The sequence below is a fragment of the Chrysochloris asiatica genome, unplaced genomic scaffold, assembly GCF_000296735.1.
Source record: "Chrysochloris asiatica unplaced genomic scaffold, ChrAsi1.0 scaffold00198, whole genome shotgun sequence".
NCBI classification, from domain to species: Eukaryota; Metazoa; Chordata; class Mammalia; order Afrosoricida; family Chrysochloridae; genus Chrysochloris; species Chrysochloris asiatica.
In genome coordinates this window covers 5,196,347-5,214,955 of record NW_006408716.1, presented here as the reverse complement: position 1 = coordinate 5,214,955, position 18,609 = coordinate 5,196,347, and the positions used below count along the sequence as shown (strand labels likewise).

Sequence of the window (18,609 nt, the reverse complement as noted above, 5' to 3'; positions counted from 1 at the left end):
AGTGAGGTTGGCCCAGGATCGGACATTGTTTCATTCTGCTGTGCATGGGGTCACTATGAGTCGGTTCCGACTCGATGGCACCTGACAACAACAAATTGAGGGATGATGGGGAGGCATGATGTGGTGTCATAGGATAAGTACTCAAACTCAAGCTCACCAGCTGCTCCTCGGAAACTGATACAGGGTCGCTATGAGTCAGAATTGACTCCACGGCACTTAACAACAACATTGAGGGATTACTAGAGTTTAAAAGTCAGAAAAGAAAGAAGGACATGTCAGCAAAGGAGAATCTGTGTGTGCTAAGTCAGAGAATACAAATGGACAAGGCTGCATGAACAGAGGCTATGGAATATGAAGGTCCCTTGCTGCTGTGTGTGAGCTTGAGTCACCAGTAGGGGGCGTGTGGTAGTGTTTCAGCAGCCCAGGGACATACTTAGTGCTTAACTCGGGTCTGGAGAGTAGTTCAATGCCATCAAGTCAGTTCAGACTCACAGCGACCCTGTATAGAGTTTCTGAGGAACAGCTGTGGGTTTGAACCACTCACCTTTCAGCTCAAACTGACCTTGTGGTCCAGCGCATTATCCTACAGTGCCAGAGAAAATATGAACTCTGAGGCCAGGAGACTAGTTGCTTTACAGGGGGTGTAGACTATTAAATAAGGGGTGGCTATTATTGTTGTTGTGTGGCGCTGTGGGCTATCGCGTCAGACTTCAAAGCCGTTTGAACTGCAAGGTCTGTGATTCAAGCTCACCAGCTGCTCCTTGGAAACCTTATACAGGGTTGCTATGGGTCGGAATCGACTCGACGGCACTTAACAACAACACCAACAACAACATCATTGTTGTTGCTAACCTCAGGGTCGGTAGTTAGAAACTACCAGCTGTTCCACGTGAGAAAGAGGAGGCTTTCTACTCCCATAAAGATTTACAGCCTCGGAAACCCTGTACAGGGTCGCTATGAGTCAGAATCGACTCCACGGCACTTAACAACAACAAATTACTGTTGTTAAATGCTGGTGAGTTGCTTCTAATCCATGGTAACCCTGTATAGGGTTTCCTAGGACCGGCTGTTGAGTTTGAACCACCTACCTTGCTGTTCAAACTGACCTTTCTTTCAAGTGCTTATCCCAAGGGGTGGCTCTAGGGACACAAAACTTAATGGCCAAGGGGCTTTGGGAAAGGACAAACATTCAGGTAGAGCTCCCAGGCTGCACCCTGAGATAGTGTCATCTCACTTGGGTCCTGAAGGTGCCTCAGGGGACCCTGGGGCACATGGCTGTCCTGATTTAACTTCCCAGTGTGGGATTCTGTGCTAATCACCGCTGGGAGTAACGGTCCATTGGCAGAGCAGTACAAGTCATTAACCAGGAGCTGAAGAGCTATAAATACGTGAATGCAATCCCACCCAGTGTTTCCCCTGTGTCTAGGAGAGGGATTTGGTCTTGATTCATTAATTAGTAGAGGGATGAGGACCCAGAGAGCCCGTGACACAACTCTCTTCCCCTCCTCCTGTGTTGGTGCCACACACCCTGCCGGGACCAGCTGCCATCTGTGGGTAGAGTTGACCATCCTGTGGGGCCTTCTGCCCAGCTGTCACTGGTGCCCTTTGCTGGGCTAATCCAGGAGCCCAGAGGGTATAGGCTGCTAATCTGAGGGGATCCTAGGAGAGAAGTGCAGGCATGGCTGGCCCACCCTCCCACTGTCCCTTTGGCTCTGTTTAAACTCTCTGTGGAGTCCCCCTTAGAAAGGAAGACCAACTTTTAAGAAGCTCCCCTTCTCTCAGCAGTGGGGTGCAGCTTAAACTTTTGGTGAACATTAGTATTGTGGGACCTTGGGAAATTTGTAAGCTCTGTGTTTCACCCCTGGTTTATGGAAGTCAATAGTACTTACCTCCTGGAGTGTTAGGAGTATTAACTATCTTGTTTTGCAAAGCTATGACAGGTCAGATGTGCGAGATGCGGCAGTGTGGCCGGCATACTGCAGGCTTGTGATCTGCAGCGGGAGACTGCTGGCTCTATAGAGCCACCCCAAGAAGAGCACAGTTGCCATTGCTGAAGAGAGATGTGGAAACACTTAGGGTGTGATAGGGACTTTAGAGAAACTCAGGGGTCTAGTGGAGACTTGGGGTTGAGAACACTTCTCCTGGCAGAGTGACAGTGACCCATATACGTAAGACAGATATGGTCAGGAACATCTCAGGTAGAGGGGAAGTCCATGAGGTGGGCAGAGCTTGGGCATGTTGGCACTGGAATGCAGGGCCTGGGCCTTGGATTATGCAGGGCCTTATACCTTAGGGTATGGCTTTATTTTGAGGACAACAGGACACTCTGGGTTTTAAAAATGGATTTGGTTTACATCCATAAAGGTCATTGTGCATTGGTGGGCAGAATGGATAGTGGGTTGGTGGGGAGAGGTTGGATGTATGGGTCCAGTAAAGAAGCAAGAGAGGTTGGACTAGTTGTTAAGTACCATCGAGTCAGTTCCCACTCATAAGAACCCTGTATTGGGTTTCCACCCCCCACCCCCATGTTTTTATGTGATAGTTTACATGGGAAAACGCTAGCTTTACATTCATCCTATTGTATATCTTTCCATTGCCATGGTTACAATCCCCTCCATGCAGCATCAGCCATCCAAAGGGTATACTCTGCAAGCCTGTCTTCAGCCCCCCCTCCCCCCACCATCCCACCACCCTGGTCCTCAGCACACAGCCCCTTCTCCCTCTCTGTGTCTAGAGTCCCCAGCCGCTCCATCTCTCCATGTCATAATCTCTGCCTCCATCTCTGGCATTTGTATAGGGTTTTAAAGGAATAGCTGGTGAGTTTGAACCACCGACTTGGCAGTTCAAACCTACCTTGCAGTCCAGTGTTATCCTCTGCCACATGGTAGTGGTGGTGGTGTGCCGTGGAGTCGGTGTCAACTCATAGCGACCCTGCATAGGGTTTCTGAGAGTGGAAATCTTTACGTGAGCAGAAAGCCTCATCTTTTTTCTGCAGAACAGCTGGTAGTTTCGAACAGCTGATCCTGAGATTAGCAGCCTGATTTGTAACCACTACACTACCAGAGTTCCTTCCACATGGCATAGAAATGGAGAAAAATAGATTCAAGATATATACTGGAGCTAAAACCTCCAAGACTTGGTGATGGCTTGAGTAGAGAGGATATGGGAGAAGGAGGGCCTAAAAACAATGGAGTGGATGGGATACTTCACTGAGACTGGAGACCAAGGCAGGCACAGAACCCCACCTTAAGGAGCTTTGGGTTATTAATGGAATTACCAAGTGAAGACATTAAGCAGGTGGTTGTTTGGGGGTCAGGAGTCCAAGGAAGGTTTGGGGTCTGTAGCAATGACTAGACTTGTCAACAAGGCTGGTGTTTAAATTGAAAGGCAAGGTCACATATAAAGGTAGATGACAATTCTGCAGAGACTGATGTAAGTGAAGGATCTGGGGCTTGGAGAAGGCGAGAGGTGGAGATATTCTAGGCTCATGAGCAGGGGCTGCTTTCAGACGGGGGACATTCCGCGTCCACTTTCGGGGCAAGGCTGAGGTGAGGATGGTATAATGGCAGGTATGTGTGAAGATCTGTTGGCAGAAAGTGGAGTGAGGGATCTTGGGATGATGGCTTCTGTTTTGTCTATGGAGAATGAAGCAAGGATCCTGGGAAGTTTGAGGGAAGGGAAATGAGATTGTAGAGCAGGGTAGTGTTGTCAAGGGCAGCACGAGAGCCTGTTGAGGTTGGTGACCACAACTTTACAAGTGTCACCAGCTGGTTTGAGTATTTGGCTCTGGATATAAACTCTCAGATTCTTGCTTTTTGTTGTTAAGTACTGTGGAGTCGGTTCTGACTCATAGTGACCCGGTATAGGATTTCTGAGGCTGTAAATCTTTACGGGAGCAGAAAAAACCTCATCTTTCATCCGCAGAACGGCTGGTAGTTTCGAACTGCTGACCTTGTGACTAGCAGCCCGATTTGTAGCCACTATGCTACCAGAGCATCTTACTTACATGGATCTTATTCGATGATTCCCAGTTGGGATTCTGACAGCTCTTCTTCAGAAGGGGAGTTGGGGAGGAAGGGAGGCTGTTTGCAACAGAGTGATGTCACAGATGGAAAACCAAATGGGCACACAGAGAAGTGGGGCCTGGAGAAGGGAGGATTGCAGGTCTGGAGGAAGTTGGGGAGCCGTGGGAGAGGCCGAGGGATGGCAGTAAAGTTCTGTTCCCAATAGGGAGGAGAGACTGGGTGCCCTCCCCTTTGGGAGGCCCCCAGTGGGGTGTGGCAGGCAGGCTGTGTGCACTGCACGGACTGCCCTGGGTCCTCTCTCTGTTCCCCTGCTGGACACTTGCCTTCATCCAATCCTGCCACACATTTACCTATCTCATGGTTTTGTTTACCTTTTGAATGTGTTAAATAAAACATGAAAATATTTATTCTCCGTAGATCAATAATTTACTATGATTTATGACAATACTAAATTTGGTCAATTATTCATTTACTATAAAATATTTATAAATGCTACCTTAATTTAAAGCGTTAGCCATTAGAGCTCAAATATTAATAAAACTGTGTGCTTTAAAGGAAGGCAGGAAAGGCTCAGATAACTAGGTGACTGGTGTGTGTGTGTGTGTATGTGTGTGAGTGCTCATGACTGTTAGAGGCAAGGTGATTGGTGCAAGGCCCCAGAGTCCTGCGCTCCCTGGGAGCATCTGCTGAGTGGGCAGGCTGTGGTACCCCTGGAGCTAGCCTTTGTTCTCCCTGTGGGAAATATCCCTCTGGGCAGAGCAGAGTCCGGTTCTACCCAGAGCCTGCCTGTCCATTCTCCTGCTGGGACCTGCAGAACCTGTCCATTCTCTCTGCTGAGAACACCTGCCTGCCACCCAGGTTATCTTAGGCTTGGTTCCCTAGAGAAGCAAAACCAATGACACGTATATGTATACATATAAAGAGAAGCTTATATCAAGAAAATGAGTCACAATTGTAGTATCCCAAGTCTTGGTCAGCAGAGCTAACATCGGCAGGTGCAGACAGGCAGACAGACAGACAGGCAGACAGGAGTCCCAAGTCCTCAGTGGAAATGAGAGAAAGTTTTTCCTTCGTGTCTATTATATTGGGAACAGGCCACACTCTCAAGAAAACATCATTTCATTTGATTGCCTATTCATCGATCGCCAATCATCAGAATTAACTATACCTTTGATGTAGCGCTGTGGGCTAATGCGCTGGACTGCAAAGTCATTTGAACCACAAGATTGGTGGTTCAAACTCACCAGCTCCTTCTTGGAAAGCCTATACAGGGCCGCTATGGGTTGGAAATGACTCGACAGCATTTAACAACAATATTAGGTTTTGGAGTTCTGGTCTGGCACTGTGGGCTAATATGTCAGAATGCAAAGTCATTTGAACTGCAAGGTTGACGATTCAAACTCCTCAGCTGCTCCTTGGAAACTTTGTTCAGGGTAGCTATGGGCCAGAATCGACTTGACGGCACTTAACATCAACAACGATATTAGGTTTCAGCATGGGGTTAACCACATCTCAACTGCCAAAATCATTGGGAAGCCTGGTCCGTTCAAGTTGACGCAAAAACCTTCTCCCAGGTGAAGGTCCTTTTGTTTTGCCTTGTCCGTCTAGAACAGTACTGTCATTCTTTACAGGTGGTACCCAGAGGTCAGGTTAACACTTTAAGGGGGCAGGTGGTCTCAGAGTGGCAGGAGCTGCATCAGCTGATTTTGCTCACCTGGGACCAGCTTGGGTTCTGAGGCATCAGAGGTTGTGCCTGGAAGTGGCCAAGTTTCATTGCTGGGTAGTGCCACCAGCCTCGGGGAATTGTACGTGTCTTCCTCAGAAGACCCCTTAGCTGGGAGAAAGCAATGGAGATGGAGGAGAAGTGGGTGTGCACATGTGGTAGTGTCCAGCGTGAAACCGAATTCCTTAGGGCACCTGTCTTTTCTCCAGTGCCCACCTGCAGATGTCCTGGTAACTTGGTGAGTCTTTCCTTGGAGAAAGCCCTTGTTCCTGCTTAGTCACATCTTCCCTGGGGACATGAGCTAAGCTGGGAAGTGGCTTGGAATTTCCAAGGGTTGGGTCTAATCAGACACAGAATCCCGAGCTGTCTCTCTAGCTAGCCACATCTCTTCCCAGGACTTGTCTCCTCTCCTTATCATTCTCTGACAGTTCAAGCTTCTGTTCTCTTAAACTGGAGGGGTCAAAATGCTCTTGTGGGGTGAGAGATACTGAAATGGCATCTGGCCTGTGGTGTGGCCAGTACTGTGCCTGGCATGACAGACCCCTGGGAAAGTCCTGTCTCTTTAGAAGCTAACATCTCTTTGTGGGGTGTTGGGCGATGCGATTGTGGGACTGTATGTGGCATGCTAGATGAGCCGCTGGCTCTTCTCATTGGCTCTGCATTTTCCTCCTGACTTCTGGGAACCAGCTGCAGAACTGAGATGAGGGGCTTGAAGGTGCCCTCTATGTTCTCACATCCCAGTGGATGAGTCATTCTCCAGGAGCCTTAGCCATCCAACAAGCCTGCTCTGTTGTAACCAAGAGAGAGACCAGCTTTATGACGATATGATATTGAAGGCAAAGAATTCAAACAAAAGCTGTTATCTTTTAGAAGCTGCAAATCCACTCTGCCCAAGTCCTGAGCTGGAGAGGGGACAACTGAGCTGCCTACTACCTGTTGAGCGGTGCAAGAGGTATCTCACATACCAAGATCTTTCATAGAATGTGCGCAACAACCGGTGAAGTGGGCACCGCCATCTTTATTTGACCTAACAGAAGAAAGGGGTCCAGAGAAGTCCAGTCCTTCGCTCAGAGTCCCATAGTCCCACATACCTGGCAGGACCTGGTCCAAACTATGGCTGTATAGGCCCTGATACTGGGGTTCGGTAGCTGGTCTGTCTTCATAACTAGGGTACGAGTTGTGTAATGTCCTGTCCCCGGAATGATCATCACATAACCTTGATTAAGTTAATAGCTGATTTGGCTTTGATCTGATGTATTTTGATCTTATTATTTTTATGTTAGGAGCTTCCAAATAACCATCATTTCAACAGTGCCCCAATTAGCAGGCCATTCACAGTGGAGTGGAAATTGATTCGCACTGGGCCTCTCCATTAGCCCTGGGAGAAGCTTCCAGCCTTAATTACCCTCCCTGCTCTCTGAGGCCAGCAGCTTGGCAGCCCAAGGATCCTGATGGTGCTGTAGGTGGTGGTGGGGCGGATGGATCAGCGGTACCACCTTCACTGCTGGGGAGGGCTGTTGGCAACTATTGGTTGTAACTTCTAATACTTTTCAATACCTCAAGTATAACTTTAGTGGGGACTTTGAGCTGGTTGGGCTGTGGGTGTCCAAGGAAAGGGCAGGATCGTGATATCTGTGTAGCTCTTCCGTGCTCAGTCTCAATGCTGAGCTCAGCACGGACCCAGTGTTCCTGTCAGGTCTGCTGGGCAGAAATTCTCCCTGTTTCATAGGAAACAGAGGCTCTGAGACAAGATAGGCCCAGAACTACACAGCTCCTGATAGGAGGAGCCGAAGCTGGAACTTAGATCTTTGTGATTTTAATGCAATTTCTGCTGTGCTTGGGCCCGAGTGATGATATCTTTGTCTAATATATCTTTAGCCCATCCCATGCCATGCCATGCCATGCCATGCCATTCATCTATCAAAGACCCACCTCCCTCAGCCTTGCCTTTGAGATCCAGCTCCCTGACGCCTGCCCACCTAGTCAGGCATCTCTTCCCTGATGATGTTCCTTGCTGTCCATTCTCAGTATTTTTGTCCATATCACTCCCTGTACTCACACTGCTCTCCCACATCTCTGCCCACCTGAGTTCTTTCCTTACTTTGCTGCTTTGACTGAGTCCCAGAGATTTCTTCCTCCCTTTCTGGTAGCGTAATGGTTATGAATTGGGCTGCGAACCGCAAGGTCAGCAGTTCGAAACTACCAGCTGTTCTGTGGGAGAAAGATGAGGCTTTCTGCTCCCATAAAGTTTTACAGCCTCAGAAACCCTGTACAGGATCGTTATGAGTTGGAACTGACTCCACGGCACATAACAAAACAAAACAAAATTTCCTGATGGGCCGCAATCTGGGTGAGAGAGCTGTGGGCCTGTCTCCTCCAGATTCTAATCTCAGATCTCCTGTGGTCATTGAATCCTGGCCCCGCACTGCCCAGCACAGGGACTTGTATGTAGTAAGTGTATAGGCGCATGTGTGACAAATGCAAGAGGCAAGGGGTGGGCTGCCATGAGCACTTGCTGAGGTGCAGCCCTGGGTGGGACTACCTGAATTATGGTGTTCCCATTATATCCAGAAACTACAGCTCAGAGACCTTCTAGATGTTTAGAACCCTGCTTCTGGGGATGGAGACAGGACTTCCTGTCTGGAGTCTTGGGGTGGTTTGGGGGAGCTGGGTGGACCAGGGACCTGTGGGTGACAGTGATGGCTACAGTGAGGGCTCCCCCTGAGGCATCCTAGGATGGGATTCTATTCCCACTGTAGTCCCAGGACTGAAGTTCATGGGCAGCTGTACATCCAGGGATGGGCAGTTTATTTTATACGATCAGTTCTAAACAATATCAATGCAATGCATGGGTGTTCAAGAAAGTATGAGAAGGCTTCAAAAAGTGTATGGAAAAATGGAATAGAAAGAGAATGAAATTTCCCCACAAAGTTTAGCACCACACTTTGGCTGTTGGGATTTTGCTCGCCTTCTTCATATGCATATTTTTAGTTGTTACTTGCTTTGAGATGGGTCCAACTCATGGAGACCTGATGTATAATAGAGAGAATCATGACCTTCAGACAGTTCTGTTTGAGTCCACTGATGCAGCCACGGTGTCGACCCATTTATTAACCCTTTACTTTACCAATTACGTTCTTCAGCAATTGGTCGTGTTGATAATGTGTTTTTGCTTCCAAGGAGTATGATTTTTACGTAGTGATGGTCATGGTGAGCGTATAACGCCCTAAATTGTCACTCAGCCCCCACCTTGATGTGTATGGCAATGAGGACAGAGAACCAGGTGACGGTTGAGGCCAGCTCCGCCCCTCTCTGGCTGTGTGGCCTCAGAGTCTAGCCATCTGTTAAATGGAAGCAGTGATACCCATCCTCTTGGATAGTAGAGGAATAAAATGGATAAACATAGATTAAGTATTCAATAGAGTATTTGGCACAGAGAAAATTTTCACAAAATCTTTACTCCTCCCACAGAGCTTTCATACTTTATCTATTATTGGAGGACATTTCCTTGTTTCTGAAGGAATTATGTGTTCCTGATAAGAAGTTTTGAAAAAATACTTGTATAGAAAAGAAGGAAACGCACTTCCTGCCTCTGAATAAAATGTGGTCACTTTTAACATTTTGCTATTTTCCATCTAGACTTTTCTTTTGTACCCACTGAGTTTTATTTAATTTAAAGCATAAACTGCATGTAATTTTGTATTATTTTCACATAACTTTTTAGAAAACGTTTTATTTTGAATTGAGAGAAGGTTTACGGAGAAGATCATCAGTTTTCGAGTCAAGAAATCCTACACTTGGTTGCATCTCAATGATTGCAATCCCCTCCCTGCAACGACAGTTCTCCCGCTTCCTCCCTGTGGTTCATATTTCCATTCCACCCTCCTTCCCAGCCCTTCTGAATTTTGTCCTTAGATAAATGCTGCCCTTTAGATTTTGAACGATTCCATGGTGAACATAATTTATTAGTGTTGTTGTCCTCCCTGTACATCTATCTACTGTTTGGCTGAAAATTGGGACCTGGAGTGAGTTCCTTTCTAGATCTGAAGTGCGGTTGAGGGGTCAGTCTCGGGTTCCTAATTTTGTTCCACGTTTTCTCCCACTCTATCTGGGAGTTTGTAATGTGATCTCTTTCAGAGCAGTTGTTAATGGAAGCCAGGCACCATCTAGTTCTTGTGGTCTCAGAGTTGTGGATGCTGAGGTTCACATGCTCCATTAGTCCTCTGGGCTAACTGATTCCAAGCATCTTCAATCCTCATCACTATTCTTTCTTTTGCACATGGAGAGCTCTATAGTTGTACTTTGTTGTTGTTGTTGTTGTTGATAAGTGCCGTCAAGTTGGTTCTGACTCATAGTGACTGGTGGCTTTGAACTATCAACCTTGTGATTTGCAGTCCAGTGTTGACCCGACAGCACCACATCAGGAGTCCAGTTGTACATTAGATGGCTGCTTTTAAGATCCCAGACTATACTCGCCAAAGTAGGACATAGAACGTTGTCTTTGTGGCCTATAGCTGCCAATTGACCGTGGTATACCCTGAGGCTATGGTCCTGAGCCCCCAGACCCAGCAATTCATTGCTTTAAGATGTTTGGTAATACCTAAGAAACTTTCATCATTGTGCCCTGTGTATCACATACCTTTTTATGGTGAGTACTTTTCATGCTACTGACACAACTTCACAAATAGTCACAAAGCTGTGTATGCTTTCAGCCACTCACGTGTCCTGTGTATCTTTTAGATGGTTAGTATTCTATCAAGAGTATCTATGACTCTTTTCAGATCTCAAGCTGACCCCACAGTTTGGAATGATGTACAAAGTGGATTCATTGGTATTGGTTCGTGGGCATGGAATGTTGAACCTACAGTGCCCTTGTTCCTGTGTTTGCTAATGACAGTGTAGTAGGGAAAGACACAACTCTTGCCCTCATGGAGCTGAAAGCCTAGTAGACGATCCATACAGTAACCACAGCAATGTGGTTAAAGCTAGTGTGAGGGTGCGGAAGTGCCATTCAGGTCCGGGGAACGGCCCAGAAGAATGAAGGATCCGAGTCTTGAAGCCGGAGTCTGTGTGCAGTCTCGAGAGGCAATAGAACACATGGTAGTTCCAGGGTTTATAGGATTGGGGGAGAAGCATGAGTAAGAACATGAGGCTGCAGGTGTGTGGGAACCCACCGACTCACCCAAGCCATTTGATTTTCTCCCCAGGGCTCTGACACAATCAGAGCTTCATCTGAGAGAGAACTCAGCAATGCGAACCATGGATGGGGGATGCAGAGCGCTTGGGTGGCTCTGAAACAGCTCCCAGGAGACTTCACTGCTTCTGAGTTACCCGCCACCCCCAGCTCCTGCAGTAGAAGAGTGCTTGGCAAGGAGAGCTACTGAGCATTTGAGTTCCTTGTCCTGTTGTTACTCACTAACAAGCAAGGGGAGTGGGCCTGATGTGGGGCTGTAGGATAAGCACTGAATTGCAAATTACAAGGGTGGCAGTTCAAATCCACCAGCCACTCCTTGGAAATCCTCTACAAGGTGGCTATGAGTTGGAACCGACTCTCCCAGCACCTAACAACCACAACGAACAAGTAAGGGGAGTGCCCTCTTGAAGGAAGAGCTGGCCTTGATGTCAGGAGCATAGTGCACCTCTCTTTCCCTACTGCCTTCTCGCCCAGTCTAGTTGGAATCATTACATAAAAACCCAAGGGCTCTCTACTGTTGCTCAAAGTGTCTCCGAAGTCGGCTGTCTGTAGCAGATGGCCCGCTGACATTCACAGGCTGTGTTTTGAAACCGCATCTGCTTTCTTACATTCCTGCCTTCACACACGCATTATTAATAAATACTTGCTTCAGAATTGGCGCAGTGGATTGTGGTGTTGGGAGATGGGTCTTTCTATTAATTGGTCTTATGCCTCCAAAAGGCACTAAGTGTGTGGCTGAAAGGGGTTCCTTGTGGTCACTGGATGACTGCAAAAGATAAGTTCCTGAATGTGTCAACTGGAGAGATGGCTGCTGGTGCCTTAACCACGTCTCTCCTCAGTGCCCACGGTAACCGTCCTAGCTGTGAGAACATTTCCTTTGTTACTGTCAAGCAGCTTTTGAAGAATCCTGGGCTTCTGGAACCAACTGTGACATCTGGGGCTTGACCCCATGTTTTTGTGATATGAACCAAGTTGAGTTGACCAGAAAACTTAGGCCATTTTCTTTCTTTCTTTTTCCCCCCCACAATCTGGGTCCTCAGGGATGAGTGTCTTCCCGACTTCCATATGTAATTTATCCCCTTCCAATCCCAAGCAGGTTTTGCTCAGCCGATAGATGTCGAGCACACAATATGTTATTGGTGAGTGGCTGGACTATGGGGCTGAACGGATCAACAAAATGGGTTTTCCGCTGTTTAGCAACTCCTAACCTTAGGTGGGAGGCAGGATGGCTCATGATTGTGTCAGGCAGATGGAGATTTGACTCCTGTTCTTGCATCCTGTCCTTGAGGAGCTTGAGGAAAATGATTATGCCCCTCTGGAGCTTTGTCTCCTCATCTGTTAAATGGGTATAAGGGTGTCTAACCAGTGCTTGATGAGACAGTACCTGTGTGAGCCGCAGGCCTAGCCTGTGATGGGCATGGCAGGGCCATGCAGGTTGAAGCCAGTGTAGCATCCAGCCTGGTGCTGACTCCTCCTTTGTCTCCCCTCTCTCTCCAGCCTGTGACCTCATGACCCAGGGGATTCTGGCCTTGGTCACATCCACTGGCTGTGCGTCCGCCAACGCTCTGCAGTCCCTCACCGATGCTATGCACATCCCACACCTCTTTGTTCAGCGCAACCCAGGGGGGTCACCTCGCACTGCCTGCCACCTGAACCCCAGCCCTGATGGCGAGGCCTACACGCTGGCCTCGAGGCCACCAGTCCGCCTCAATGACGTCATGCTCAAGCTGGTGATGGAACTACGCTGGCAGAAGTTCATCATGTTCTACGATAGCGAATATGGTAAGTGGGGTGGGGGAGGCATGGGGCTGCAGCGGGGCCCAAGCAGGTGGTGCTGGGCAGGAGAACCAGGTGGTTTGAGACAGGCAGGCCTCAGGGTGGCAGAGTTCAAACTTGAGCCCTGTTCAAACAGAGCTGCAGACAGGCACCAAAGTTGCCTAGCAACACCACCTGAAATCTTGACAGCTGAAGTTTGAATCATCTTAGAGTTTCCAATAAAATATTAATAAACTGCTGGTGGGGATCAGCGAGGCCATGCACGGGTGCCGAGGAGCAGCCAGCAGGGTTTCCTTAGAACCTTGGACAGGCACCTGCCTCGTGGGGGCCTCCTCACCAAACATTGCATTGGTGGATTCCTGTCTCCTTGCCCCCCTCTACCTTCACCTACCTTCAAACCTACTCAGTCCACTGCCACCGAGTTGATTCTGATTCATAGTGATCCTATAAGGCAGGACAGGACTGTTTTCAGGGATTTCTGAGGTTGGAAATCTGTTTTCGGGGGAGCAGAAAGCCTCATCTTTTCGTTGTGGAGCAGTTGATGGTTTTGAACTGTCGATCTTGTGGTTAGCAGCCCAATGCTTAACTCACTGTGCCACCAGGCCTTCTCAGGGCAAAGGTCACAGGAGGGACACGTAGCTTAGAGGTGGCTGTGAAACGCAGTGTCCAGGCTGGGCTGGAGGGGTTCACACACTGGACATGGTTGGACTCGACCTCCCTGAAGACCTCCCATAATTGCAAGTTTGCTTGTTATGAAGCCAGAAATAGGGCTTTTGAGAAACTTTCTTATAGCTGCTCTATAAAACCAGACTGTTCCTAGTCTTGCCATAAAATGATTTCCACAGTATGCTTTTCTAAAAATCAAACTTTGAGGTTCAGTGAGGCTCACATGCAGTTATGGGAAATCATGCAGTGATCCTATATACCTCCTGGCCAGGTGTGCCAGGGGTAAAATCTTATGTAATTATAGGCCAGTGTCCCAGTCCAGATTTGACAACGATGCATTCCAGGAGCCTTACTTAGTTCATAGTCTAGCAGTTTTACATGAACTGTGTATGTATGTTGTTCTATGCAGTTCTATCCTGTGTGTAGATTTATGGACTACCACAACTTCAGTCAAGATAAAGAGAAACTCTAGCCCTTTTGCCCCTCTTATGGCTTTTTCAAAGGGTGGTGACTGGTGAAGATCAGCTGTCCCATGCCTGGGGCCAGGATGCAATAAGGTGGGCACTGAAAATCTCATTTTTATCTCTTGGTGAAATAATTCTTTTGCCAAGAATGTTACTAAGAAAAGAAATCAGCATATGTTTGCATTTGCCTAAATACTCTGCTTCTTTAAGACCAGAATGTTGTCCTCGGCTCTTGAGCAAATATGCCGCTTGGGGTCTCCCAGGAAGAATTGAAAGAGCAAACAGTCAGTGTGCTGAAATAAAGATGAGATGATGAGGACTCGGGCAGCCCAAGGCTCCAGGGGACTGTAGTCTGTCCCAGAGTCACTCCCTGGGAAGGAGTGGGAGACCTCATGACAGACCAGAGATAGCTACAGAGTACTTTCTAATGAGGGCCTTTTGGACTGGTGGTCAGCTGCTCTGAAGCTGGACCTGGGGGCGGTAGGGTCACTACCGGGGGCGGTAGGGCTGGAGGCGCTGGAAATTCTAGTATCTGCAGGCTTCTCCAGTCTCACTTCTCCTGAGCACCATGGCATCCCTCGTCTCTGGCCTATAGACCTTTGAGACTTGAGTCTCCTTAGTAAGCGGACCAAGCCTCAAGTCACCAGGAGGATAGATGACCAGATACCCAGCCTGCACACCTTGTGGGACTTTCCCAGGTGACTTGTATATATACCTGGTGGTGGCGGCGGTGGTTATGTGCTGTGGAGTTGGTTCCGACTCATAGCAACCCTGTACAGGGTTTCCGAGGCTGTAAATCTTTACAGGAGCAGAAAGCCTTGTCTTTCTCCCACGGAACCGCTGGTAGTTTCGAACTGCTGACCCTGAGGTTACCAGTCCGATTCATAACTGCTACGCTACCTTAAACTCCTATATATATCTGGAGATCTTGTTAAAATGTAGATTCTGATTCAGTGGAAATGCAGATTCTCAGTGTGGAGCCAAACCAGAATGCATCGATTCAAAGTCCTCTTCTGACACTGTATGTGGGTTCTGCAGCCAAGAGAACTTGCTTGTGCCCTGACTCCCAGGATGCGCGGCAAAAGCATTGGTGTTTGTGGTGCTGTCCAGGGTGCTGACTCTTTTGGCTTTAAACTTCCTGCAGTCCAAAGCTCGTAGGATTCTGTGTAGGACCTCCCGTCATTGCCTGCTCTGGCGTTGGTTTGAACACCTATAGCTTTGAACACCTATGAGGTCAAACTTCTGCTCCTCCCAAAATTCTCTGTGAAATTTTAACTACCAACTCCACTGTTTGCCTGGTGGAGCAGGTGTTCAGGCTGGTCCAGACCCATTTTCTAGTATGCCTGAACTAGGTGAGCCCAAGCAGGTATAGCCACATGCTGCTTAGTGTGGCGTGTCCTGCTGTGAGAATGATGCATCGGCTAACTCCCTCACTCTGGGTCTTAGAGGCCTGTCCCATGGTCCTCTGGTGGGTTTGTCAAGACATGCAATGCCTGAACAACTCCTCAGACCCCTCCCCTACCCCCTCACTGCAGCACCAGTTGTAGATGAGCCCAATTAAAAAGCTAATGGGGTGTAAAGACTGCTCTATTCTTTACAAAGTCAAACAGGAATGGTTTGAGGTAGAGCAACTGTTTTGATGCTAATCTACAAGTGTCTTTACATTTATTATTTCATGTAAGCTACTTGATAACCCTCTGAGTTGGGACTATTGATACATTTTGCAGATGAGTCAAATGAGACTCAGAGAGGTGCTTTTTTTAAATTTAAGGCCTTTGCAGACAACCCATTTATGTAAACTATTTATGTAAACTGTGGTGTGAGAGACTCCAGTTTTCTTCTCCTGGCCTCATGTTGGTGACAGTAGGGTTGATACCAAGAAAGAGAGAGAGCTGTCTTGGATTGGGTTTAGCATGACCTGGCCTGGTGTGGTCATTCATTCAAGTTGCCCCTCTCTTGCTGGGAAAACTTGAAACAAGGCCCCGTCCCTTTCCTCATTTGCCCCTCAGCCTCCCTTTAAGTCTAGAAATGTCCTGCTCTATGTGTGGGGTTTGAGGTCTGGACATTTGCGTCAGGAGTCTGGTACCAGCACAGTAGAAGAATTGGGCACGGAGACAGAATATCGGGTAGGGGTAAGAAAGGAGTTTGTATGTATGTACAAAATACAAGATGGCCTTTTGGTAAAATTCCATTGAAAATACTTGTATGCTTGTTGTGACAGCTAAAGGAAAAATAAAAGAGAAGCTGACATTTGGGAGAGAAAATCTGTAACATGAAAATACCAAAAGTTTGGATCAAACAGAAGGAAGAACTTTCTGATTTGTCACTTAAGATGCTGGGATGTTCATATGTATGTTGGGAGGTGCTAGTAGCTGCAGCCACAATTTTCCTAGAGTGACTAAATTTGGATGAGGGTTGTAGTTAGGGTGGGATTTTAGAAATCATTGACTCATTTATTCAACAAATATTCCTGGAGTGCCTACCATGTGCCGTGTATTTTTGTTAGGCATTCGTTTTGATGAAGAAATATATGGGCGGAGTAACTTGGCTAAGGTTGCATAGTTGGGATTAGGGATCTTTTCTCCATAGCATCTGTGAAGCACTCTTGCCCTCTGGGCCTCTTGCAGACTAGGGCTAGACGGGAGTTAGGTTTTCACAGAAAGAAAATCTCTGCGTTCACCAAGAGTGGCCATCATCTATCTTGGTGTTAGTTTTAAAATTAAAAATTCTATTTCTATAATATGAGGCTAAGTTAAAAAGTATTGCTACAAAATCATAGACACCTCTATTAAGTAAAAATAGCAAAAGGTAAAGAGATGGTTTCTTGGCGTATCCTTCATCTAGGTCTTACACACTTCCAACAGTGGAGTTTCTATCTCTCTAACCATTTCCCCAAATAATTCTGTGCTCTTTGATTTACACCACTTCAAAGCAGCAGTTTCTGGCATCCTCGCAGGACTGAAATTGTGTTCAGTTTTCAGTGGGTTTTTGAGTTTTGGGAAGAGGAAAGATCAGGGCTGTAGGGTAGATGAGAGGGTAAGGTTCTTAATGAAACTCTCCTTGCTGACCTTGAAGAATGTGCAGGTGTGTTATCTTAATGAAAAACAACAACAACTATTCCTTACTGCAACTTTCCTGGCCTTTTTCTCACCAATACAGTTTTCAATTTTCTTAAAATCATCCTCAGAATAAGCCCACTGATCATACTGTGTCCTTTGAGGAAATCTATCAAGATTACCCCTTCAGAGTCCTGGATCCCAGTCACCATAACCTAAGATAACCTCTTTGTCTTGAATTTAACTGACCCTTGGAAGCCATTGTTTTGATTAAACTTTGCTCTCTGGATTATTTTGGTAAATCCAAAACTCATCCTGAGTTATGATTCTTTCTATAGAATTGTATTCATTAGCTTCCATTTTGCCTAAAAGATTGATGGGAAGGTCAGCTCTTGGAGTTACTCGAAGTTTGTGCAATGCTTTTGACTCCCACTGTGCCGAAAGCTTGCTGAGGCCAAGATGTTTTCTTAAAATTGCAGATGCCTTCACTAACCAAGTGACTTACCAACTTAAGAACTATCGAATCAGTGATAATTCTACGGCATTCTTCTGCCCCTTTTCTGAACTTCAGCCAGTTTCTTCATTTGTGGAGGTTGATGGCCTTGACTCGTCTTTAAGGACTTCCTGACCTTTCTTAAAATGCTTGATCCAGCTCAAAACTGTTGTTTTATGTGAGATGCATTCCCATAAACTTGCTGTAAAACTTTCAATTGAGTTTTGTTAAAAATTTGATAGTAACCCTGACCTCAAAATCATTTTTTTTTTCCATGACACAAAAACTATCTTATTTTTTCTGAAGGCTCTTTAACAAGACGAAGACAAGCATGTCACTGCAGCCATCTAGTAATGGTAGAGATATGTTTAACCATGTTTGTTTGGAATAAACCCATGCATATGTGATCTGGAATTCTACTATAAATATTTTTGGACTTATCCTTGTACATGGGAGTGCAGTGACTCCATATGATAAGCACTGAATTGCAAACCACAAGGTCAGCAGTACAAATCTGCCAGCCACTTTGAGGGAGAAAGATGAGGCTTTCTGCTCCCTTGAAGATGTAAAACATCAGAAACCCTCTATAGGGTTGCAATGGGTTGGAATCGACTTGGCAGTGCTTAACAACAATACCATCCTTGTAAACACAATATATATGACAGGTTATAATTTACGAGAATAAAATGAACTCCCATGAACCCACATACAGTTTAGAAATGTAAGATCTATGTGCCCTGTTGGCAGAAGAACTATGAGCCTGCTGAGGACAAACCATAACCCAGAGTTCAGCCAGAGGTTAAGCCTGAATTTCCCTGACTGTCCAAGCTTCCTATCAGTGAGCCTTGTCCCTCACCTCACACTGGACACTGTATGCTTCAGCTATACTAGTGCATCCTCAAAGTAGCCCTTAGATGGCTTCCTATTATTGTTGTTAAGTGCTGTCGAGTCAGTTCCTACAGTTCCATAGTGACTCTGTATAGTGTTTCCAAGGAGAGGCCGGTGAGCTTGAACCACCGACCTTGTGGTTCAAACAAACTTTGCAGTCCAGTGCATTAGCCCACAGCACCACACCAGGACTCTGGGTATTTGAGTAAGAACTCTTAATTAGGAGATGGTGGTGTTCCAGGGTTGGAAGCATAGTGGCTTGGGATAGGGATGCGTGAGGAATGTTACAGTGCATAAATATTGAGTTTTGTATCAAATGCATAA

At 46.8% G+C, this 18,609-nt stretch overlaps 1 protein-coding gene across 1 annotated transcript in view; it reads left to right on the top strand.

The window, feature by feature from the left end:
- GRID1 (glutamate receptor, ionotropic, delta 1) overlaps nucleotides 1-18,609 on the top strand; it is a 1,105,771-nt gene that overhangs the window by 238,799 nt on the left and 848,363 nt on the right. Inside the window, exon 3 of the mRNA XM_006872457.1 lies at nucleotides 12,440-12,724. Within this exon, the coding sequence (XP_006872519.1) occupies nucleotides 12,440-12,724 (285 nt within the window). The remainder of the gene's footprint in view (nucleotides 1-12,439; nucleotides 12,725-18,609) is intronic.